Source organism: Mytilus edulis, chromosome 9 (genome assembly GCF_963676685.1).
Source record: "Mytilus edulis chromosome 9, xbMytEdul2.2, whole genome shotgun sequence".
Classification (NCBI taxonomy): Eukaryota; Metazoa; Mollusca; class Bivalvia; order Mytilida; family Mytilidae; genus Mytilus; species Mytilus edulis.
The window spans coordinates 60,452,891-60,473,127 of NC_092352.1; the positions used below are offsets into that span (position 1 = coordinate 60,452,891).

Below are 20,237 nucleotides of genomic sequence, written 5' to 3' on the forward strand. Positions count from 1 at the left end.
AGTAGAATTCCTTATTTTGATACTTTTAAAACCATGATTTAATTCAAGTTCATATAACGTACATGTACATGTATATATGAACCCTATCGCTATGTACTTTGGCATAGTTGAACAAATATAACTTAATTGAAACCACGTGATTACGATGTTTTTCTCATTGGAAATAAATTGGTACATGTATCAACACTGTGTGTATCCTACAGATGTAAACAAACAATCGTACGTATGATTATTTCTTCAAATTAATACTTAAACACACTTTAAATGAAAAGTGGAACAACACATATTTGTTTTGATATCTAGTTTCAGTTTCGGTTTTACCAGCTGTTTTATCTTTCTGTTGTAAATTGATGGTCCGATTAGAGCAGGACAATTTTGATTAGCCATCCTACTTTTTCTAACACCCCTGTAATATAATATATATTTTTATACATCCTTCAAAATTATTGCACAAATTATTATACATGTTATACAATCATGTGCTTGCAAAAACCTGTATTTTTACATTATTTATTACCATTGCCTAGTTCACTACACACAACAGACATTGATATACATCTATTTATTAATAAATTACCAGTGACCTCTGTGGATAGTATACTAGAAATTGATTGTAATTATTAGTAATTTAATATACAAATATACGTTTTTATTTCTAGTATATTAAAAACAAAACGCGAAATTCAAAGAAAAGAAAAAAATACCAATTTTAGAAAAAAGGGCCTTTGGCATAGGCGGATCCAGGGGGGGGGGGGGGCCTGGGGGGCCCGGGCTCCCCCTTTCGTGGGAAAAATTTGGTTGATTATATAGGGAATCATTGAAGCATGACTGGAGCGGGCCCCCTTTTAGGTCAGTCAGCGGGCCCCCCCTTAGGAAAAGTTCTGGATCCGCCACTGTTTGGTAGGCTTGTATGATTTTTTTTTTATTTAAGTTTGATTTATAGATTTCGGAGTTAGTAGCTAGGACGTCCATTATCACTGAACTAGTATACATTTTTGTTCAGGGGCCAGCTGAATCACGATTTCGGGCGTGGGATTTTCTCGTTGCATTGAAGACAATTGCGCTGTCCTCCCCCAAAAATGTACCTATGCAAACTCACGAAGACGTTTACAAATTTGTCAAAAATGTGAAATTGTCCATCTATATCGTCCCAAGTCTAAAACACATGTGGTAAAATCTTAACAAAAAAATCTACAATCTACCATCAACCACAAAAAAACAAAAACAAAAAATGCAGAAAAAAATCCCACTTAGTTATTCCATACAACTCTACTCTGACTAAGGTCATGCTCATGAAAATATGTTGTCCTGAACTGAGTTTTTTTCTATCTAAATTGGCCCCCCTTTTTTCAACTTCCTCTGGCTCAAAGTATCATTTGATGTCCGTTGCCCATCGTTGTCGTTAACTTTATACAATAATCGTCTTTGAAACTCTAGACTAAATTTAACAAAACTTGGCCACACTCATCTATAGATACTCTAGATTTTAAAAAAATGTGTCCGATTCCCGGCCTGTTAACCAACATGGCTGACAGGGCTAAAATTAGAACGTAGGGGTAAAATGCAAGTATTGTCTATCATCTTGAAAACCGCAGAAAGAAGAGAAAATCTGACAGGTGGAGAAACATAAAAAATGATCAGATTAACTTAAATCCGATTACAAGAAAACTGATCAGCAATGCAAGATCTACATATAATTCTTTTTGGAGTAATTGACCTGTAATAACGGTGTTTGTTCTTCTTTTAGAGTTTTTCCTTATTATCTGAAAAACTATAATTACTATAGATAGATCGAAGCTTAGATTAAATATGATCAGCTAATAAGTCAACTTTGTTGGATCTGACGACAATTTATTTACTTTAAAATTGAGAATGGAAATGTCGAATATGTCAAAGAGACAACAACCCGACAAAAGAGCAGATAACAGCCGAAGGCCACATGGGTCTTCAATGCAGCGAGAAAATATGTATACTATATTTCAGTGATAATGGACGTCCTACTAATTCCGAAATCTATAAATTTAACTTAAATAAAAAATCATACAAGCCTAACAAAGGCCAGAGGGTCCTGACGTTGGATAGGCGCAAAAATGCGGCGGGGTTAAACATGTTTTTTGAGACCTCAAACACCCCCTATACCTCTAGCAAATGTAAAAAAAATCACACAACAATACGCACTGTAAAACTCTGTTTTAAAAAAAGGCCGATGTCAGAATAGATAACAAAAGAAACTAAACATAAAGACAATGGTTCATACATAAACAAAGGACTACTATCAGTTGCTGACATGCCAGCTCCAGACCTCAATTAAACTAATTGAAAGATTATGTCTTCATCATATGAATATGTCTGCATATTGAATTGTATTTACGAAGGATGTCCTTGTACCGATGATAAAATTTAGTAAACGTTTTGACTAGTTTGTGCAATTCGAAAACCCTGGTGTAATAATTTTCCACTAATACATAAATTTCTCTCGCTAAATTTAATGCATAGTTACATAAACGAGCGAATCGTACAAGTTGAGATATATAAACACTTTAAAATGTTGACAAGGGAACGTCACCATCTAAAAATGATTATTAACGATTTGAAATGAAAAAATCATCTATATTATCCTTCCCATTAATGATTTAGATATCAAGATGAAGGAAAGGGCAGTAGTCATTGTTAGTATTAGCTTTATTTAAAGTTAGTTCAACAGGATAAATTTCTTTAGTATACATACTGAAGTCGTCATTATTGAGAGCCAATATATCATCCGATTATATAAAAGTATTGTTAAATTTTTGTATCTGATGTTGTTCGATGGGTCTTTGCTGATTTTAGTCATTAATTATAACTCATTACAATACAGAAACAGGTCCGCAACAAGTGGTGTACAGTTAGTCCCCATTGGAATTCCAATAACATGACGATATACGGAATCTCTAAAGCGAACACAATTGTTATCTAATAAAAATTCAGGGGCGATTATAGTATCAAAAGCATGTCCAATTGACATAGTTCTTTTGTTTGTTACTAAAAATGACCTTAAAGAGTTTGAAAATATGTATTCGCATTCTGACTTTTAATGCCCATTTAATTAGGTGTGTGATTTGTTTTTATAAAAATATGAAGCAATGTGGTGAAAAGGGTAGAAAAACCAAAACTTTCAAAAGTAATGAATTCCACTATTTTCAAAAGCCTTATTTGAACAATTAATTATCAGGTTTGTTATTGTACCAAGTGTACTTGGAAGTAGAATAGACAATTTAGCAGTGGAACAATGCCTTGAAGACTATATAAATCTATATTTGTAAGGTGTTTTGTGTTGTTTCGGAATCCAGTACATAGTGGGAACTTTGTGTATATGACTTTTTGTTTTGTCTTTGTTGACATATTTGTTTGTTTTTGTACGTAATGATTAGGCTACACAACGATGACTGCTGTACCACTTTTTTTGATATTTTTACCTTTTATGTCAGCTTGTTTTATTCACACATCGTTGTCAATAATATGGAATTTTATGGGACTGTCATACATGTGAAAGGTTTAGCTAGCTTTAAAACCAGGTTTAATGCACCATTTTCTAAATAGAAAATGCCTGTTCGAGGTCAGGAATTTGACAGTTGTTATCCATTCGTTTGATGTGTTTGAGCCTTTGATTTTGCCATTTGATTAGGGACTTTCCTTTCTGAATTTTCCTCGGATTTCATTTTTTTTGTGATTTTACTTTTGGATTGATACTTGTAGCGTCTGTCTCAGACAAAATCTAATTCCCCCTCCCTTTGAAGTTAAATGGTTGCTCCCTTACATTTTTTATTTTGAATTCCTACTATGTAAAAAGTCCTGCTTTATTGTTTAGTAATCGTTATATTCCAGGAGAAATGACGTTAAATATTTAACATGGCCTCAGTTGGTGGTTCTGTCGTTTCTACAAAGACACACTACGCTCGTCTTGGCCATGCTGCACAAAATCTGATACCCAGATTTCTACAGGAAGTTTTATTATATTATGAAAAACCTAAAAATATTTATTACAGTTGTAATACAAATCATAATCTATTATGCCGTCTAAAATCATCAGACTGGACAAAAATTAAAGAAGCGGTAATCACAGAGTCTTACAAGAATTTTGATATTCCACTAACTTATGCAATTTTGCGAAACATTCATAATTCGACACTAGAACCAACTGATGGATGGGATTATAAAACCGATCCTCAACCGCATCAAATGAAGACAGGTGATGACCTAGAAAGATGTCGAAGGAGGAGAAATAAGATAATACACAGAGGAAACACAGAGGTCAGCGATCAGGAATTGCATGAATATTTTGATGAATTTAGAACAATTGCAAGTAGATTACAGGTAATTTGTAATAAAAAGAACAATGAATTTGTTTCGGAAGTTGAAGATCTACGAATTTGCTGTATGGACGAAGATACAGAACGAAAATACTTGGCAGAAATTGAAGAATGGCGACGTAGAGGTATAGACTATGAAGAACAAATTTCACAATTAAAGGAGCACCTTGCGGGTAAGTTTGCTTTAGGAATTTCATGGCAGTTAAACGGGAGATCCGCGTTTATATCGAAAACGTGAACATTATGGACCCAGTCTTTAGGCGGCAAGGTTCTTTATCGAAATCGTAATACATATTAGGTAAATTAGAATATAATAATTAAATTTCGTATCCATTTTACTCCTTGAATGTCCTATGATGTCTAACAACTAGACTGCCACCAGCAGAGAATTGTCTCAAAGACAATCATGCCACACTGTCTATTTTTGTGCTGGAAATGATTTGAATAATAGTAAATTAATGATTGATAAAAATCGTGCTTTTACACACGATAACGAAAGAATGATACAATTCACATTTTGCAATACTTTTCATACTCTATTCAAAGGACTGCATGCTAATTTATGAATTAATACCGTGTTCATTGGTTTGTGTATCTAATCTATTTATTTCACCATATATGATTACGATTCCAAAGATAACGATACCGAAACCCATAGAATGATACAAGAAATCTAAAAACAAGAACATACAAAACCATTATTATATCGGTATTCAGAATATAGACATTATAATAAAAAACATATTTTCCCTGAATTCACGGTACGTGAGACCCTGTTTCAGCAAAAGAGCAGAACATCAAATGCCAAAATAAATGCGCCAGGTTACTTTCTTTACCAGTGAAACGAAATTTGTATGTTCACACTGTCATCAATAAAGACCTTACATGAACATTGTTTATTTTTGTTGTACAGCCATGGGCATATCAGAAAAGCAAGATACTGAAAACGGTAAGTATTACAATGTTTCGTTTTTTTTTTATTTTCGTTTTTTTCTCTCCAAATTTTGTATAACTATGGCAATATTTGACAAAATTAAGTACTTATACATATTTGACCTACACATTTTTGGTTTTGAGGGTTCCGAATCAATGCAATTTAATAAAAGCAGGATCGGACATACTATCATTATCATTTTATTTCATTTTAGTGTCCATGTGAATAGAAGATACTACTAGTAAAAGTAGTTTCTTTATTGTACTGCGTTTTTCTCTCCAGAAAATATTTCTAGTTAAAATAGATACAAAAAAAAACTTTACGAAAAAACTAATTAAAGACCGCCACACTACACTAAACTAATATTGATCAACGAAAACCCCACACAAAACAATCGGGCAGACCTCATTTCCTCAAAAAGTGTCAGATCAGTTCTTGCTTCATTAGTGATATCTCAGTCTTGCTTTTGTTACAATAAATGTGCATTGGCTTCATAGAAATTATATAGCAAGATATATTAGAGAAAGCTATATATTTCTATAAAAATATAGCAGCATGATGCAATTGTAGCGTATGAAGATACCGGATCTAAATTGTATTTTGAATAAATTTTCCTTATTGTGCCAATGCTTTGTCTGCTTATCAATTATTACCTTTTTTGTTTTGCAGTTGTTTTCATCAAACCTTTGCAGAAGACAACATGTGTTGAAGGCAATACAGTGACCTTGCAATGTATTGTAAGTGGGTCAAAGTTTATAGCAGAATGGTGGAAGAATGATGAGAAAATTGTATACGACCAGAAAAGCAGACAGGAATGTTTAAGTGATATAATAGATGGTATAGATGTCCAAGTCTCCAAGCTTATCATTTCAGAATCTACCAATGAAGATAGTGGAACATATGCACTAAAGCTTGGGGGTAAAAAAAGTAGTTGTGTCCTATCTATCACAGGTGGGTATCATTATCTAATTATCATAATTTCTTACGCAGGAGAGGGGTGGAATATACCAATATATATCATTATGCAGTTGGAGGCGGAATCACAAAAGGATGGTAAAAACGAATAAACAAAAGTCCACAAATCCAACATAGAAAACTAAAGATGAGCAACCCCAAATCCCTCCAAAATCTGGGTCGATCTTGTACTCCAGAAGAGTAAACAGATCCTGTTCCACTGGTTGCAACCGTCATATTACTATAGCAAGTATACATTTGGTGATTGGTGATCAATTTATTTCGGTGATGTAATCTCCGAAGAATAGAGGATATAACTGTGGTTATGACAAGTAGAACATATCAGGGATCATCTGTCACACAGACATTCAAGAATGGTCAAATAACTCGTGATAGCGTCCGAAAAACATTCGTACAAATGACTTCCATTTAATCACTAGCTGAGGGATTGTGGGATATAAACAACAACAAAAATAATATCACAAAATGTTAAGATTAAAGCTTGCTTTGAATTTTGTAGATTGCTATTTCTCTGTCAATATTGCTCTGCAATACGTAATATAATTATACTGTTTTCTGCTTGAACTTGTAGAAAGGAAACCAATTTTAATTGAACTACGAAAATATCAAGAAGAGCTAGTCGAGATAGCTGTCTCAGGTCAAAACACTATTATTTGTGCTGGAACTAATGCAGGAAAGACTTATGTTGCTTATCATATAATTGAAGACCATTTAATCAAATACCCGAATGGTAAGATACATTATGTATACACTTGACAGAAACAAATTCTGAACACATGTAGTTCTAAATGCAATGAATTTCTTATTCCTATTATTAAACAACTGAACTAATATGATAAAGTATAGCTGAAATGTAAATTGTATGATTTTGTTCAAGTTGTTGTGAAAATTAAATTTGGTTTATGTTTCTTAACATATATAATGATTTTTCCTATTGTAGGCAAAGTCGTTTTCATTAACAAGACAAATGTTCTGTTAGAACAGCAATACAACAGAGCATGCAGGACTTTTACAGATCTAAATATGCAGGTATCGACAATCGAAGATAATGAGTTGTACCTCATATTGGTTAATTGTAACATTTGAATTGCAAGCATTGTAGAACTTTCCATTTTAAGGAAATATAGAAAAAAATGCACATAGAGTGGCTCGTCTGATAGATAATTATCATAGAATATACTAATGCATCAATTAAAAATAAGTCATGTGACGATATTTAGATAATGAGAAATAAGTCATGTGACGATATTTTGATTATGAGAAATAAGTCATGTGACGATATTTTGATTATGAGAAATAAGTCATGTGACGATATTTTGACTATGAGAAATAAGTCATGCATGTGACGATATGTTGATTATAAGAAATAAGTCATGTGGCGATATTTTGACAATGAGAAATAATTCATTTGACGATATTTTGATAATGAGAAATAAGTCATGTGACGATATTTTGATTATGAGAAATAAGATTTGTGTAATGCAGTAATCTCTTTATTTAATATGGTAACATATTTAACATTTTAGGGAAAGATTTATAAATGGGACGCAAGTTTAGAGGGTGAATGCGACTCCTTTCCAACCATAATACAACGTGTATCTTTATTCTTCTGTACTCCACAATCACTTTGTAATCACCTGGACGAAAAGTCGAAAAATAAAATCTCGATGGATCTTCTGACGCTGATTATTCTGGACGAATGTCACCATGTGATGGGACGAAATGCTTTCCATCAAATCATGAACTACTACAGAAGACACAAGTTTGAAACGAAATCCGGGAAAATCCCACAGGTTTGTTAAATTAGAATTGATGAATTAAAATTTATATTCACGGTAGTATTATTACAGTGGTGATTGTTTGAAGACGGTTGACACAAATACAATGCATTTAGAATTACCTGTTATATCAACAGTTGGCAGTTGTTTTAAAATAATAAGTGAAAAATCTGGATTTATGGAATAGGGTAAAATGCAAAGAAGACAATGAGTTACAAAATGGTGTTTTCGGGTCCATCATGAATTCATTTGTAAGAGTACAAGCGAAGTTTTAAATGGGAATTAATTTATTGTTAAGTATAGTAGTCCAAGCTTGGTTATTTTATAAAAATAATCATCGACTTACGCTTAGTCACGGGATGATATGTTTTCGGAGGGACGACCAACTGTTATTTAAACTTGTATAGGTATGCCATTTCAAAGTATTTGTATTTATTTAAGACATATTAAGATAGTATTGAAGTTTTTTTCTTCTTCTTGATACTAGTACATCAATTGTTCTTTCCAGGAAATTAGATTTATGAACATGTCAATTTCGCAATGCTTTTTTCCCCCACCCTTCCCGGTAAAAACAGAATCACAATTTTATATTAGATATTCAAAAATATAAATAGGGAAAACAAGTATCCTTTCACGCATGTTTTATCTTTCGCATGGTAATTGAAGGAAAGGCGGCAGATAACACATTGACAACGCAATGAAAAAAACCCGACCAAAGACAAACAGCCATTAGAACACTACACATTAAAAATAAAATAAAGACTGACCTACACGAACCAAAAACAAATCTAGGGGTTATATAAGATGCTCCTGGAAGGATTAGAAATCATGCTTCACTTGTTCGTGTTACTTAAAACACTTCAAATCCTATTTGGTGATTCCACATTCGAACCACGCCAAACAATCGATTAAAGACCGTTTAATTCGTCATATTGGACATTATGCAATATCAAGTGATCAACATATCTATGACAAAAAATTCAACAATTCAAAAATTTCTCATGTTACAAAGATTTTCTATCTTTACCAATGTTGTTATGTATATTGGACGAAATGCTAGCAAAGCTATTGGATGTGCCTAGAATATCAATAATTAGACGTGTTAGATTAGTATTTTTGAGATGATCATTTACTTGAATAACTCAACTCTAGACTTTCCACTTTTAATTGTCAACGATTATCATTTAGCTAACATGTCTAGTAACGGAACATAAGTCTTAAAATGTTGTCTTCGTAAGTTCGTTACATGCATATGGTAAAAATATGATAGATTATTACACAAAGAAAGTACCCCAGAACCAGCCTTTTCCATTAGGTTTTAATTTGACTATTACACTGAACATTTCAGGTTCTAGGTCTGACTGCCTCGCCAGGAACGAATAGAGCAGACGACGGATTTTCTGCTGTTCAACATTTGCAAAGCTTAATGGCAAACCTAGATGTTTCTAAGCTGTCAGTTGTCAGAAAAAATGAACAAGAACTGTTGGAATATTCATCAACACCTACAAACGGTATACTTTGATTGTGTCTATAAAAAAAAAATATTGTAATGCTATATTAGAACTGTACTATAATACAACGGAATCGTATACTTATAACTATCTTATTCTTTTCCAAAATATTTATTATCTATACATATGCAATTTATACAAAAGTAAAATCACAAAAACCCTGAACTCAGAGGAAAATTCAAAACGGAAAGTCCATAATCAAATGACAAAATCAAATGATAAAACACATCAAACGAACGGACAACAACTGTCATAATCCTGACTTTGTACAGGAATTTTCAAATGTAAAAAATGGTAGATTGAACCTGGTTTTATATTGCTAAACCTCTCACTTGTATGACAGTCGCATCAAATTCCATTATACTTACAACGATGCGTGAACAAAACAGACATAATAGGTAAAATTGTCAAAATAGGGATACAGCAGTCATCACCGTGTCCATCACATACGCGGTTGCACATAATTTTGATAACTAGTAATGTAACATATCATACATTGTGTATTCTAATACAATGAAAAGAAATGTATTGATGGAAAAATAACATATTATGCACAATCGCGCAAAACGCCGTCGGGCAAACAATTTCTATCACTAACTTGCATCACAAACGTTACACAATTAAATATTGGAGAAGCCACGCGAATCTCCCAAAAAATATGAAGAAATCTGTAAACATTTTTAGGTTTAACATGTTAAGACATATTAAATGTCCATCATTTCTAGCACACTTCAACGTTAATGTCCATCAGTGCAAACCTAAACAATTCTGAGTAACAGAGATTTTTTGTTTCATTTTAGTGATTAAAGCATTGATGAAATTACCTTTTGTAAATCAGTTAATTATTGAAACGGACGAAAAATGCTAATGTTTGTTTTAAGAATGCAAATGTTATTATTTACTGCATCATAATGTACATTAGGTACTTGTAATACATAAATGATCATGCAAACAAATTTTATGTTTTATTTTATTTTACTAAGTTCAAATTTGTTCCACTAAAAGGCGACAAGACCTTGTACAAGACATTCTTCTTAAAGCCATTCAGAATGTTGAACTTGTATTTAGTGACAGAACAGGTACGTAGCGGTGTTGTTTGCCTAAATAAAAGTATGAAAGAACAATGTAACAATCTTAGCTTATTAATAATGGTTTATGAAATATGCATATCCTCAGGTCCTAGGTCTCATATATCCTTGTTATATTAGACCTTGGCGTTCAATTTTATTAAGAAAAATAATGTTCCAACTCGTTTAGGAAAAATTGACCATATACGAATTTGGCTATTTTTTCACAGGACTTGTTTGTCACTAAGATATTATTGTGTGTGGTCCTATCCTGATACAGCAAGTGACATTTTATGTTCATTGTTTTAACACACTGCTTATTCCATTTTGTCTCTTGTATTTTCCACTTTATAAATAATGTTCTTATAAAGAAGATTGTATTTGATTGTTTTTTATTCAAAAATTGGTCAGTGAGATATATGAAAATTGATGTTAAATTGTTTTTAATTGAGTATTCAAGTTGTTTTTAATATTTTCCCAATTTAGAAAACAATTTAGGGAACGCGACTTTTTTTTCATCTTCATATTGTCTACATTTGCGCTCATTAATGAAGCGATTGTTTTACACGTTTCTCTTCAAAGATAATAAGCGCTACATACGCTTTTCGTGAGTTTAATAAGTTTAATTTGTAAAAGGCGTGCTATATATATAACTTATACTTCTGATATTGCTCGTTGAAAAGGATCTTATCTTTTTAATTATGTCACTTTCATTTAAAATATAACAATATAAGTAAGTATAATGATGTCATTTCATGATTTTATAATAAAATGGTACAATGATTTTCCTTTTCAGTGAGTTCATTTCTTATGGTAAATGGATTAGACACAAAGACTCTGTTAACCGCCCTTGAAAATTCACCAATTAATAAAAGAGAGAAAAGATATGTACATTGGATTAATGAAACAAAACAAAAAACAGAAAGTGTTATGTTAATGGACGCAGATGTGCCTCGCCTAATACATATTTGTTTAAGACTTTTAGAGGTATATTGATATTTTAAGTAAAGATAGTAGGAAGATAAAACATAAATAACCAGCTTGAAAATGATGAAAAATTCACATGTTTCCCTCTAAAGAAAAGTCTAAGCACAACTGATACAATTGAAGTAAAAGTAAATACTGACCAATTTGATCCTCATAAATAACAAGTGGTGAACCCAGGAGCTCTTTGGTGGAAAGGAAGTCTTGTGGTTCCCATCATATACACTATCAACGACAATATTTCTTCCTCAAACATTTATTCTTACCATTTGAGCTACCGAAAGCAACATACATTACGTTATCTTCTATGCATATCGAACCATATTAACGAAATTCTTAGAATCAGACTAATCAAAATGAAATATGGCAAAGATATGGAATTCCAAAGAAAAACATTTACAATATTTATTGTATAGTCATAAGCAGAGGAACAGGGAATAAGAGGACAATGACAAGAACCCCCTCATTTCGGAAAGGCCCTGATAGTACGACAAACTATTTACGTCCTCTAAGCCAAATGTTTGAAAACAATTATTTGCATGTCAAATGATTTGTCGAAGACCAGCACAAAATGTTTAACCTATTACTATTGCCACCCATCTCCACCATCTCCCTTTTTTTTTTAGAAGTATCCGTCCACTTCTCCCACTTAACAAACATGATGGTAAAAGCAGATTAAACTAGAAGCTCTGTTAAAACTATAGGTCACCGTTTGCAAATGAAAAGCTATAAAAGACCATAAAATGACAAATTTAGAGTGCATTACTTTCTAACACAAACGATACAGACGTTCCAGCGACATATGTTTAGATCATTTGATTCTATCATACGTTTGCAAAGTTTGCATAAACTTTGACAAACTATGCACTTACTAAAAATGTTTCTACAGTTTGTCGTTCGTCTGTTGTTAGTACAAATTCTGTATTTCTTTCTAACTTTAACATTGAATCAATTATGTATTCATATTTTTCCCACTAAAAGAAGATTTATACTGACAAAAGAAAAAGAGATATAATCCTGATTCTCATAACTCATAACAGTGTCAATAATTACTCAAATTTAGGTATATTAGGTATTTGCTCTCCTTTCAGTGCTGCTATTTTATATTCATCTGATGAGGACGAAAAACTTTATATGCACATAAGTCCTGTGTGTTAAAAACATCTTCTACAGAAGCTATTTCCCTGCGTAATAAGTTTTTTTTTACATTTTTGACAGTTCAAACAAGGTCAGAAACGATGCATTTGTTTCTTCATTTGTAACGTTTTACAAACTATAACAAACGACACACAACGTTTACAAAACTTTGGTTAGAAAGAAATGCACTCTTAAAACTATAAAAAAAAGTTGAAAAATTCTCTCACCTTTTTTCCTTTCTGATGTTATTGCAGGTATACGTAGAATCTCTTGAGATGAATTCATTACTTGAAATTGCACATGTTACTGAATTGCTGACTGAAGCACATGGACAATTATTTTATGAAAGTCAACAAGCAAACACAATACAAGAAAGACAAATTATAGATGCACTAAAAGGCAAGTATATATTTTTTTATCAGACACAAGATATCTGTAAAAACTTCATTTGTATATCATATATTGACTGTTTAAGTATATTTATACCACACGGAACAAAGTTGCGTAGGGTATAATGTTTTTAAACCCGTCCGTTCGTCAGTCATCACAACCCCTCTGGAACCGCTCAAAGGAATTACATGAAACCTTGGAGACAAGAAAGACATACTGCGTAGTTGTGCATGTCGTCACGAAATTACGATTTGATTTATTTTCTATCAGTTATGCCCTTTTGAAACTAGAATTTCGGCCTAAATATACTTCTGCATCATTTTGTCCCTAACTCCTCTGAAACCACACAACAGAAAATTATAAAACTCTATAGTTATTGAGGACATACTATGTAAATGTGCTTATCTACACAAAGAAATAATAATAGATATCGTCGATGGGCTTCCAAAATGTTGTAAATAACACATTTTTCAAGAAAAAAATATCTCACAAACACATGAAACAGGCTATGAAATTATTTACAAAATGCATGCTTCCAAAATGTCGTATGTGAACATGAACATTTGGATGAATAGCAATGAAATAAAAACTTTGACATTTCTGGGTTATCAGAGAATTTATATTATTTTCACAGAAATAAAGAACTGTACAATTATTTTATTCTCAAAGCCATTATTCAACGATTTTCAAGTTTTCATACAACATTTTGGAAGCAAACTTTACAAACAACTGACATTGGTAATTTTGTAATATGTCTTATTTCAAACGTTTTAATTGGTCTAACTGTATGCTACTTTGTAATACCAAAGATTTTCTTCCGCCCAGACCATTGGTGTCTTAAAGTTTTTAGCCAAAAAAGTCATAACATAAACGACATTTTGGAAGCACAGCGACGATATGTGTCTTTGAACTTAGAAATCTGGTGAAATTTTGTTTGCTTAGGGACAATGTGGGGACGTGGGGTATCTGAGCGTGCTCACTAAGGTTCTGGAATTTTCATAATCTTCTGTAACTCTGATTTAAATTCTTCACTTTATTTCCTTAAACATTTCGGTTTTAAAGATAGCTCAGTATACGTGCAGACACCTTTTATCGTACGTGTAGTATATTACTTAAGTTCTTAATACTCTATAAAATCATTTATATTATAAACAAATATAGGAAAATGAACTCCTGTTTCAGATGTAACATCAGTGTTACGTGAGATGAGACATGAAGTTGAAAATAACCCTGACGTTAATGAAATAATACGCACACTTGTCCATGAGTATGAAATATTAAAGGAGGACTCAAGATTTATTGTATTCGTTAAAACAAGAGCTTCTGCAAAAGCTCTGGCTAAAAAATTACCAGAGTGTTTGAAAGCTACCCACCTGACTGGAAGAACAAAAGCGAAGGATAAAGCAGGTAACAAAATTGTTAGTGAAATAATGTGATGGCGTGCTTAATCGCATATAAAGTAAACGTTTTTCCATATATGTGGGATTTTATGCTGTTATTCCAGAAAATAAACCATGTTATGTGCATAAATATATATAAACAGTATATATACAACTCGTCCAAATGTCAACCCAACAATGTTAGATCTGTAAAGGAGTAGGGGCATTAACGCCTGGTTTTGGCCCAAGAAAATAAAATGTTTGATAACTTTTTTCAAGTTGGCACATAATGTTTGAAAATGCACAGGGTCAAGAAATATCAATGAAAAACATTAACATTTTTATGTAATGACGTCACAATTACGTCATAATATGTAACTGTTTTCATAAAAACGATGAAAACTACAGAATTTATGCAGTTTTCTATCTTTATTTCTGTTGTGGAAACATTGTGCGCAGCCAAGAAACAACAAAATAAATAGAAGCTTTATGATAACTATTGACAAAATCTCACCAAATATAAAGTTGTTTCTCGGGTGCTCACATACTTTATCAATCTCAAATATACTTACAAATTTGATGAAAAACAAAGAAAATCACGAAAAATGATTTCCACGTCAGTTTTAATCTAACGTCGTACTACAGTACATGATATATAAGGCATGAAGATGTTATTTTTACAGATCAGCTAAATTATCTATAGTAAAGGATCCTACAAATTAATATAAGATACAGTCACAGAAAATAATTTTATTTATAAGTACGTCTGAGCCAGTGACAACTCTACAACAGATTTATCCATCGGATCACCAGCAGTGATTGTGATACATGGCTGTGCACATTATGTAGATACAACTCGTCTAAACATCAACCCAACAATGTTAGATCTGTAAATTTGCAAATTTTTTGTTCTTCCCTCGCCGGGATTCGAACCCATGCTACTGAGATATCGTGACACCGAATCGCCTGCACTGTAGCATTTAAACAAAACGCATTTGACTAACAGGTCGAACAACTGGTGGCCAAGATTTTATGCCAACAACATAAGGTGTCAATATTTTTTTAGTACACCAGATCCGGATTTCGACAATAAATGTCTCTTCAGTGATGTTAGGAATCGAAACGGTATTTCGAAGGCCATATAGGATGAACGGATCAGATAAACAGGGGGGAAAATATGATACAAGCCCAAAAGAAAAAATATAAACAAGTCTTAATTGAAAACTACGTTCAAACCTATGATTGCGTTGGATAAAAACCCCAATTTTTATACGTGTGCATGTAAAACAAATTTCGTTGTATTAGGGTCTAAATACAGCACAAACAACATTTTCCAAAAGACCAAAAAAGTGAAAAAGTATATTTAAACAAAACGCATTTGACTAACAGGTCGAACAACTGATGTCCTTCAACCCTGCTGACTGCCATTGGCGATTGCCAAATTAAATTGATCACAAGATGTAACAAAATGAATCTCAATATAAATTTAATACTAAACAGAAAACAAATAACTTGTGCATGTTGTGGCTAAGATGTTATGCCACAAACATAAGGTGTCAATATTTTTTTAGTACACCAGATCCGGATTTCGACAATAAATGTCTTTTCAGTGATGTTAGGAATTGAAACGGTATTTGGAAGGCCATATATAATGTACCCTCATTTTTCGATAGACTCTTGAATTTTAAGAGTCAATATAGGATGAACGGATCATATAAACCGGAGGGAAAATATGATACAAGCCCAAACGAAAAAATATAAACAAGTCTAAATTGAAAACTACGTTCATACCTATGATTGCGTTGGATAAAAACCGCAATTTTTATACGTGTGCATGTAAAACAAATTTCGTTGTGGAAGGGTCTAGATACAGCACAAACAACATTTTCCAAAAGACCAAAAATGTGAAAAAGTATATTTAAACAAAACGCATTTGACTAACAGGTCGAACAACTGATGTCCCTTAACCCTGCTGACTGCCATTGGCGATTGCCAAACAAAATTGATCACAAGATGTAACAAAGTGGATCTTAATATAAATTTAATACTAAACAGAAAACAAATAACTTGTGGCCAAGATGTTATACTACAAACATAAGGTGTCAATATTTTTTTAGTACACCAGATCCGGATTTCGACAATAAGCCCAAACGAAAAAATAGAAACAAGTCTAAATTGAAAACTACGTTCAACCTATGATTGCTTTGGATAAAAACCGCAATTTTTATACGTGTGCATGTAAAACAAATTTCGTTGTAGAAGGGTCTAAATACAGCACAAACAACATTTTCCAAAAGACCAAAAAAATTAAAAAGTATATTTAAACAAAACGCATTTGACTAACAGGTCGAACAACTGATGTCCTTTAACCCTGCTGACTGCCATTGGCGATTGCCAAATAAAATTGATCACAAGATGTAAAAAAATGGATCTTAATATAAATTCTATACTAAACAGAAAACAAATAACTTGTGGCCAAAATGTTATATAAATATATATATATATAAATATTCATTAAGGAAAGCTGACAAAATACTACAAATTCAATTTACACCCAACTGTTGCTTGATGTTGCTGATCGACTTCATACATATTACCCGTCGGGCAATGATAAATACGGAATCTTGTGACAAATTAAAGTATGACAAACGAGATGATTTCAACTTCTAGTATCCAGTATTCAATTTCGATTACTCAGCAGAAATATACACTCTGTACCGTCATATGGCATTAACATACTTCAGTAAAATCGTTATGGTCATTCCTGTTATATTATACTGATGGAATTAACATGGATGTGCTCTTTACATGAAAAAAAACCGACAACGTAGTTATGTGGAAAAAAGATAGGATTCGACACTACATAAGTTTTAAGGTCACCATCACAAACTGGTTGATCGATAAGATATGTCATAGTCTTTACTCACAAAATTCATATTTTCAAAGTCTTATACATTTGGATAGAAGAATAGTCATGCATATATATGGTAAACCAACTAATTGTCGCGAGTAGAAAAATAACGCGAAAATAAATCGTCGCGAACTTGTTAAACTTGGATCCTTCCTTATTTAATAACATCAAGTAAACTTGAAAATCGCGAAATTAAATTGCCGCGAAATTGGCATGAAAGGACTATAGTATCCGCGACAATAAGTTGGTTTACAGTAGCAGGACACTGTTTAACCCCTTTCCTATCTAAAAAAAAAATGCGCGAATTATCAGAGTTCCCAGCCAATCAAATAGAAAGGTACAGTTGATGACTAGTCACAAAACTTTGTCTGTAAATATATCTGATGATTGAAAACATTAATTATTACTTTTCACTGAAAGGTCGATATCAGAATATAGGTTGAAGGAAGGAATTACAGATGACACAATGTCTATCATGCGAGTTTATTATTTTATTGGTAAAACTAAAAACCTTCAATTTACTTACAGGTCTTCACATTGAACAACAACTCGAAGTTATGGAACGTTTTAGAGAAGGAGAACATTTATGCATTGTTGCAACTTCTGTTGCATGCGAAGGACTTGACATCCCACAATGCAATTTGATGATTAGATACAAGTTCAGAGCAGATGTAATTAGTAGCTATCAAATGCGAGGTAATAGTGAAAATGCTTGGAATGAAAAAGGACAAACGATATTTCTTATGAAATGTTCCTGGTTGATCTTTGATAACTAACATACATTACTATCCAAAGCTCTATTTAGCAGTGAGAAATATTTGATTTAGTTCTCACAAGTATTTTGTAAAATCCTAAAATAAGTTTGTGTGACCGTAAATAAGAAGGGTGATACCAATGGTGTAATCAAAAACTATGAGTCGAAAAAAAACAAGATCATTCAAAAGAAAAACTATATAAAGACACCCAAAACAAACAGTTCCGAAAATACTAAATACTGAACAACAAGAACATTACCAAAACTAGTTTTAAAGTCGGGTGTTCCAGTAGCGTTATCGGTCGTGTTGCCCACTATAAGTAAAAAAAACTTATTACAGATATTACAATTGTCATGTTTTATCATCTGACTTAGTCAAATGGACTTGGATATACCAATTTATTATTGTTGGAATAGTATGTGAAGCAAGTATATGAACTGTAAAGCTTATTAAAACTTGAATGATAGAATTTTTGAACGATGAAAAGTCACATGAAAATAATAAATTAAAACAAAAATAATGAACTCCGAGTCATCTTTAAACAGCCGAAGTCCATAAAAATTGACAAATAAAACGAAATCAATAAACGAAACAAGTGAAAAACAACTGCTATATTCCTGACTTGGTGTAAGCATTTTTTGAAGAATATAGTTATGTCTTAAAATTTGGAAAGCAACGTACCAGAAGTGAGATTTGAAATATTTCTTCTTTTATTTAGTTTAAATATTTCAGTGATTTTGTTTTAAAATGCATCGTTTATATCTATATTTTTGTTGTTAGGGCGTATTAGAAACAAAGGTGGAAAAGAAGTCATCTTGGCGTCATCAGAAGATTTTGAAAGAGAAACACAAAATATTGTTCGGCAATACTACATGAAGAATGCAATTGAGCAAGTGATAGACCTTGACCTCTCTGCAAATATAGCAATATCAGAACAAGGGATATATGCGTCCGAAATTCAGGAACGGCTTATCCAACAGCGTCAAGCAGATAGTAAATCATTAGGAGCTTTTACTGTTCATTGCAGGCTCTGTGGAATACCAGTTACTGATGGAGATTTCATTAGACACATTAATAGGACTCACTACATAGTATATGACAAAACTATTTTTTCACAAATAAAATGCAAATCTTTTGAAAAGGTAAAACAAATTGACAAGATAAAAAAAACTCAAAGTGTGGATGGCAAAATTTGTGGTCACAGTTGGGGAGTAATACTTGTTTATAAGGAATGTGCATTTTTAGCAATTGCAAAAGCAAAGGTCAGTTTCTTTGACAAAAATTCCAAACAATTGGTTAAATTCAAGAAATGGGCTGAGTTCCCTTATCGCATTGATGAAGTTACAGACGAAGAGGTAAACAAATATTTTTTGGAATAATGAAAATAACTCTGAAATTAAGTATCAGAAGAATTTCTTCATCAAATTTGACATATTTTCGAAAGATTAAAAATTTGCAAAATTATTCGAAGGTTTTTAACCTAAATATTATCGGCTAAGAAATGAGCCATCATACATTCAAACTAATACTATATCTCGAAGTTGACTGTAAAAGGCAAAACGTGTGGATATGTTTATATATTCATAGATTGAGTAGTCTATTGATAACACACTAGTCGTCTCTTCTAATGATAGACACCATAAATTTCACAGAAATCTAATTAATTATATTTTGTTAAACTTGACGCAACGTATTTCTCTCTGAACTAAACTTTCCGTTTTGAATTTTTCTCGGAGTTTGGTATTTTTGGAATTTTACTTTTTTCAATCTATAATCGTTATTATGGAAGTCTTAGAATGTCAATATGACAGTTGTACTATACTTGTTTGATTAATATTTTTCATCGCTTTGAATAAACGATTGTTTGTCACTTTGTCGATTTGCTTTTTATTGAATTCAAAGAAAACTATTTGAAAAAGATGTTCTATATACCTGGTAATGTTCACTTAGACCTTCTCCAACAATGGCCATTTCGGAATTCCTACATTTTTATATTAATAAAAACATAATTCATATATAATGTGATCATGTTTGTTCAATTTATCTATCTAAGTGAAGCTAAGTGAT

The 20,237-nt window shown here is 32.2% G+C and overlaps 1 protein-coding gene across 1 annotated transcript; it reads left to right on the forward strand.

Moving 5' to 3' along the window:
* The first annotated feature begins 124 nt into the window (after positions 1-124).
* LOC139488709 (ATP-dependent RNA helicase DHX58-like) lies at positions 125-20,190 on the forward strand. The gene is made up of 14 exons (XM_071274529.1): positions 125-219; positions 3,865-4,522; positions 5,263-5,298; positions 5,953-6,234; positions 6,830-6,988; positions 7,199-7,287; positions 7,785-8,051; positions 9,385-9,547; positions 10,531-10,626; positions 11,411-11,601; positions 12,990-13,134; positions 14,308-14,532; positions 17,944-18,111; positions 18,951-20,190. Exons 2-14 carry the CDS (start codon positions 3,889-3,891, stop codon positions 19,547-19,549), a joined length of 3,054 nt encoding a protein of 1,017 aa, XP_071130630.1. The 5' UTR covers positions 125-219; positions 3,865-3,888; the 3' UTR covers positions 19,550-20,190.
* Positions 20,191-20,237: the final 47 nt, after the last annotated feature.

Excerpts from the sequence above, each read along its gene's own strand:
- LOC139488709 (XM_071274529.1), top strand. The coding sequence starts at position 3,889 with ATGGCCTCAGTTGGTGGTTCTGTCGTTTCTACAAAGACACACTACGCT. Across the intron at positions 8,052-9,384 it reads AATCCGGGAAAATCCCACAG|GTTCTAGGTCTGACTGCCTC; the intron begins GTTTGTTAAATT and ends TGAACATTTCAG. Across the intron at positions 14,533-17,943 it reads AAAAGCGAAGGATAAAGCAG|GTCTTCACATTGAACAACAA; the intron begins GTAACAAAATTG and ends ATTTACTTACAG.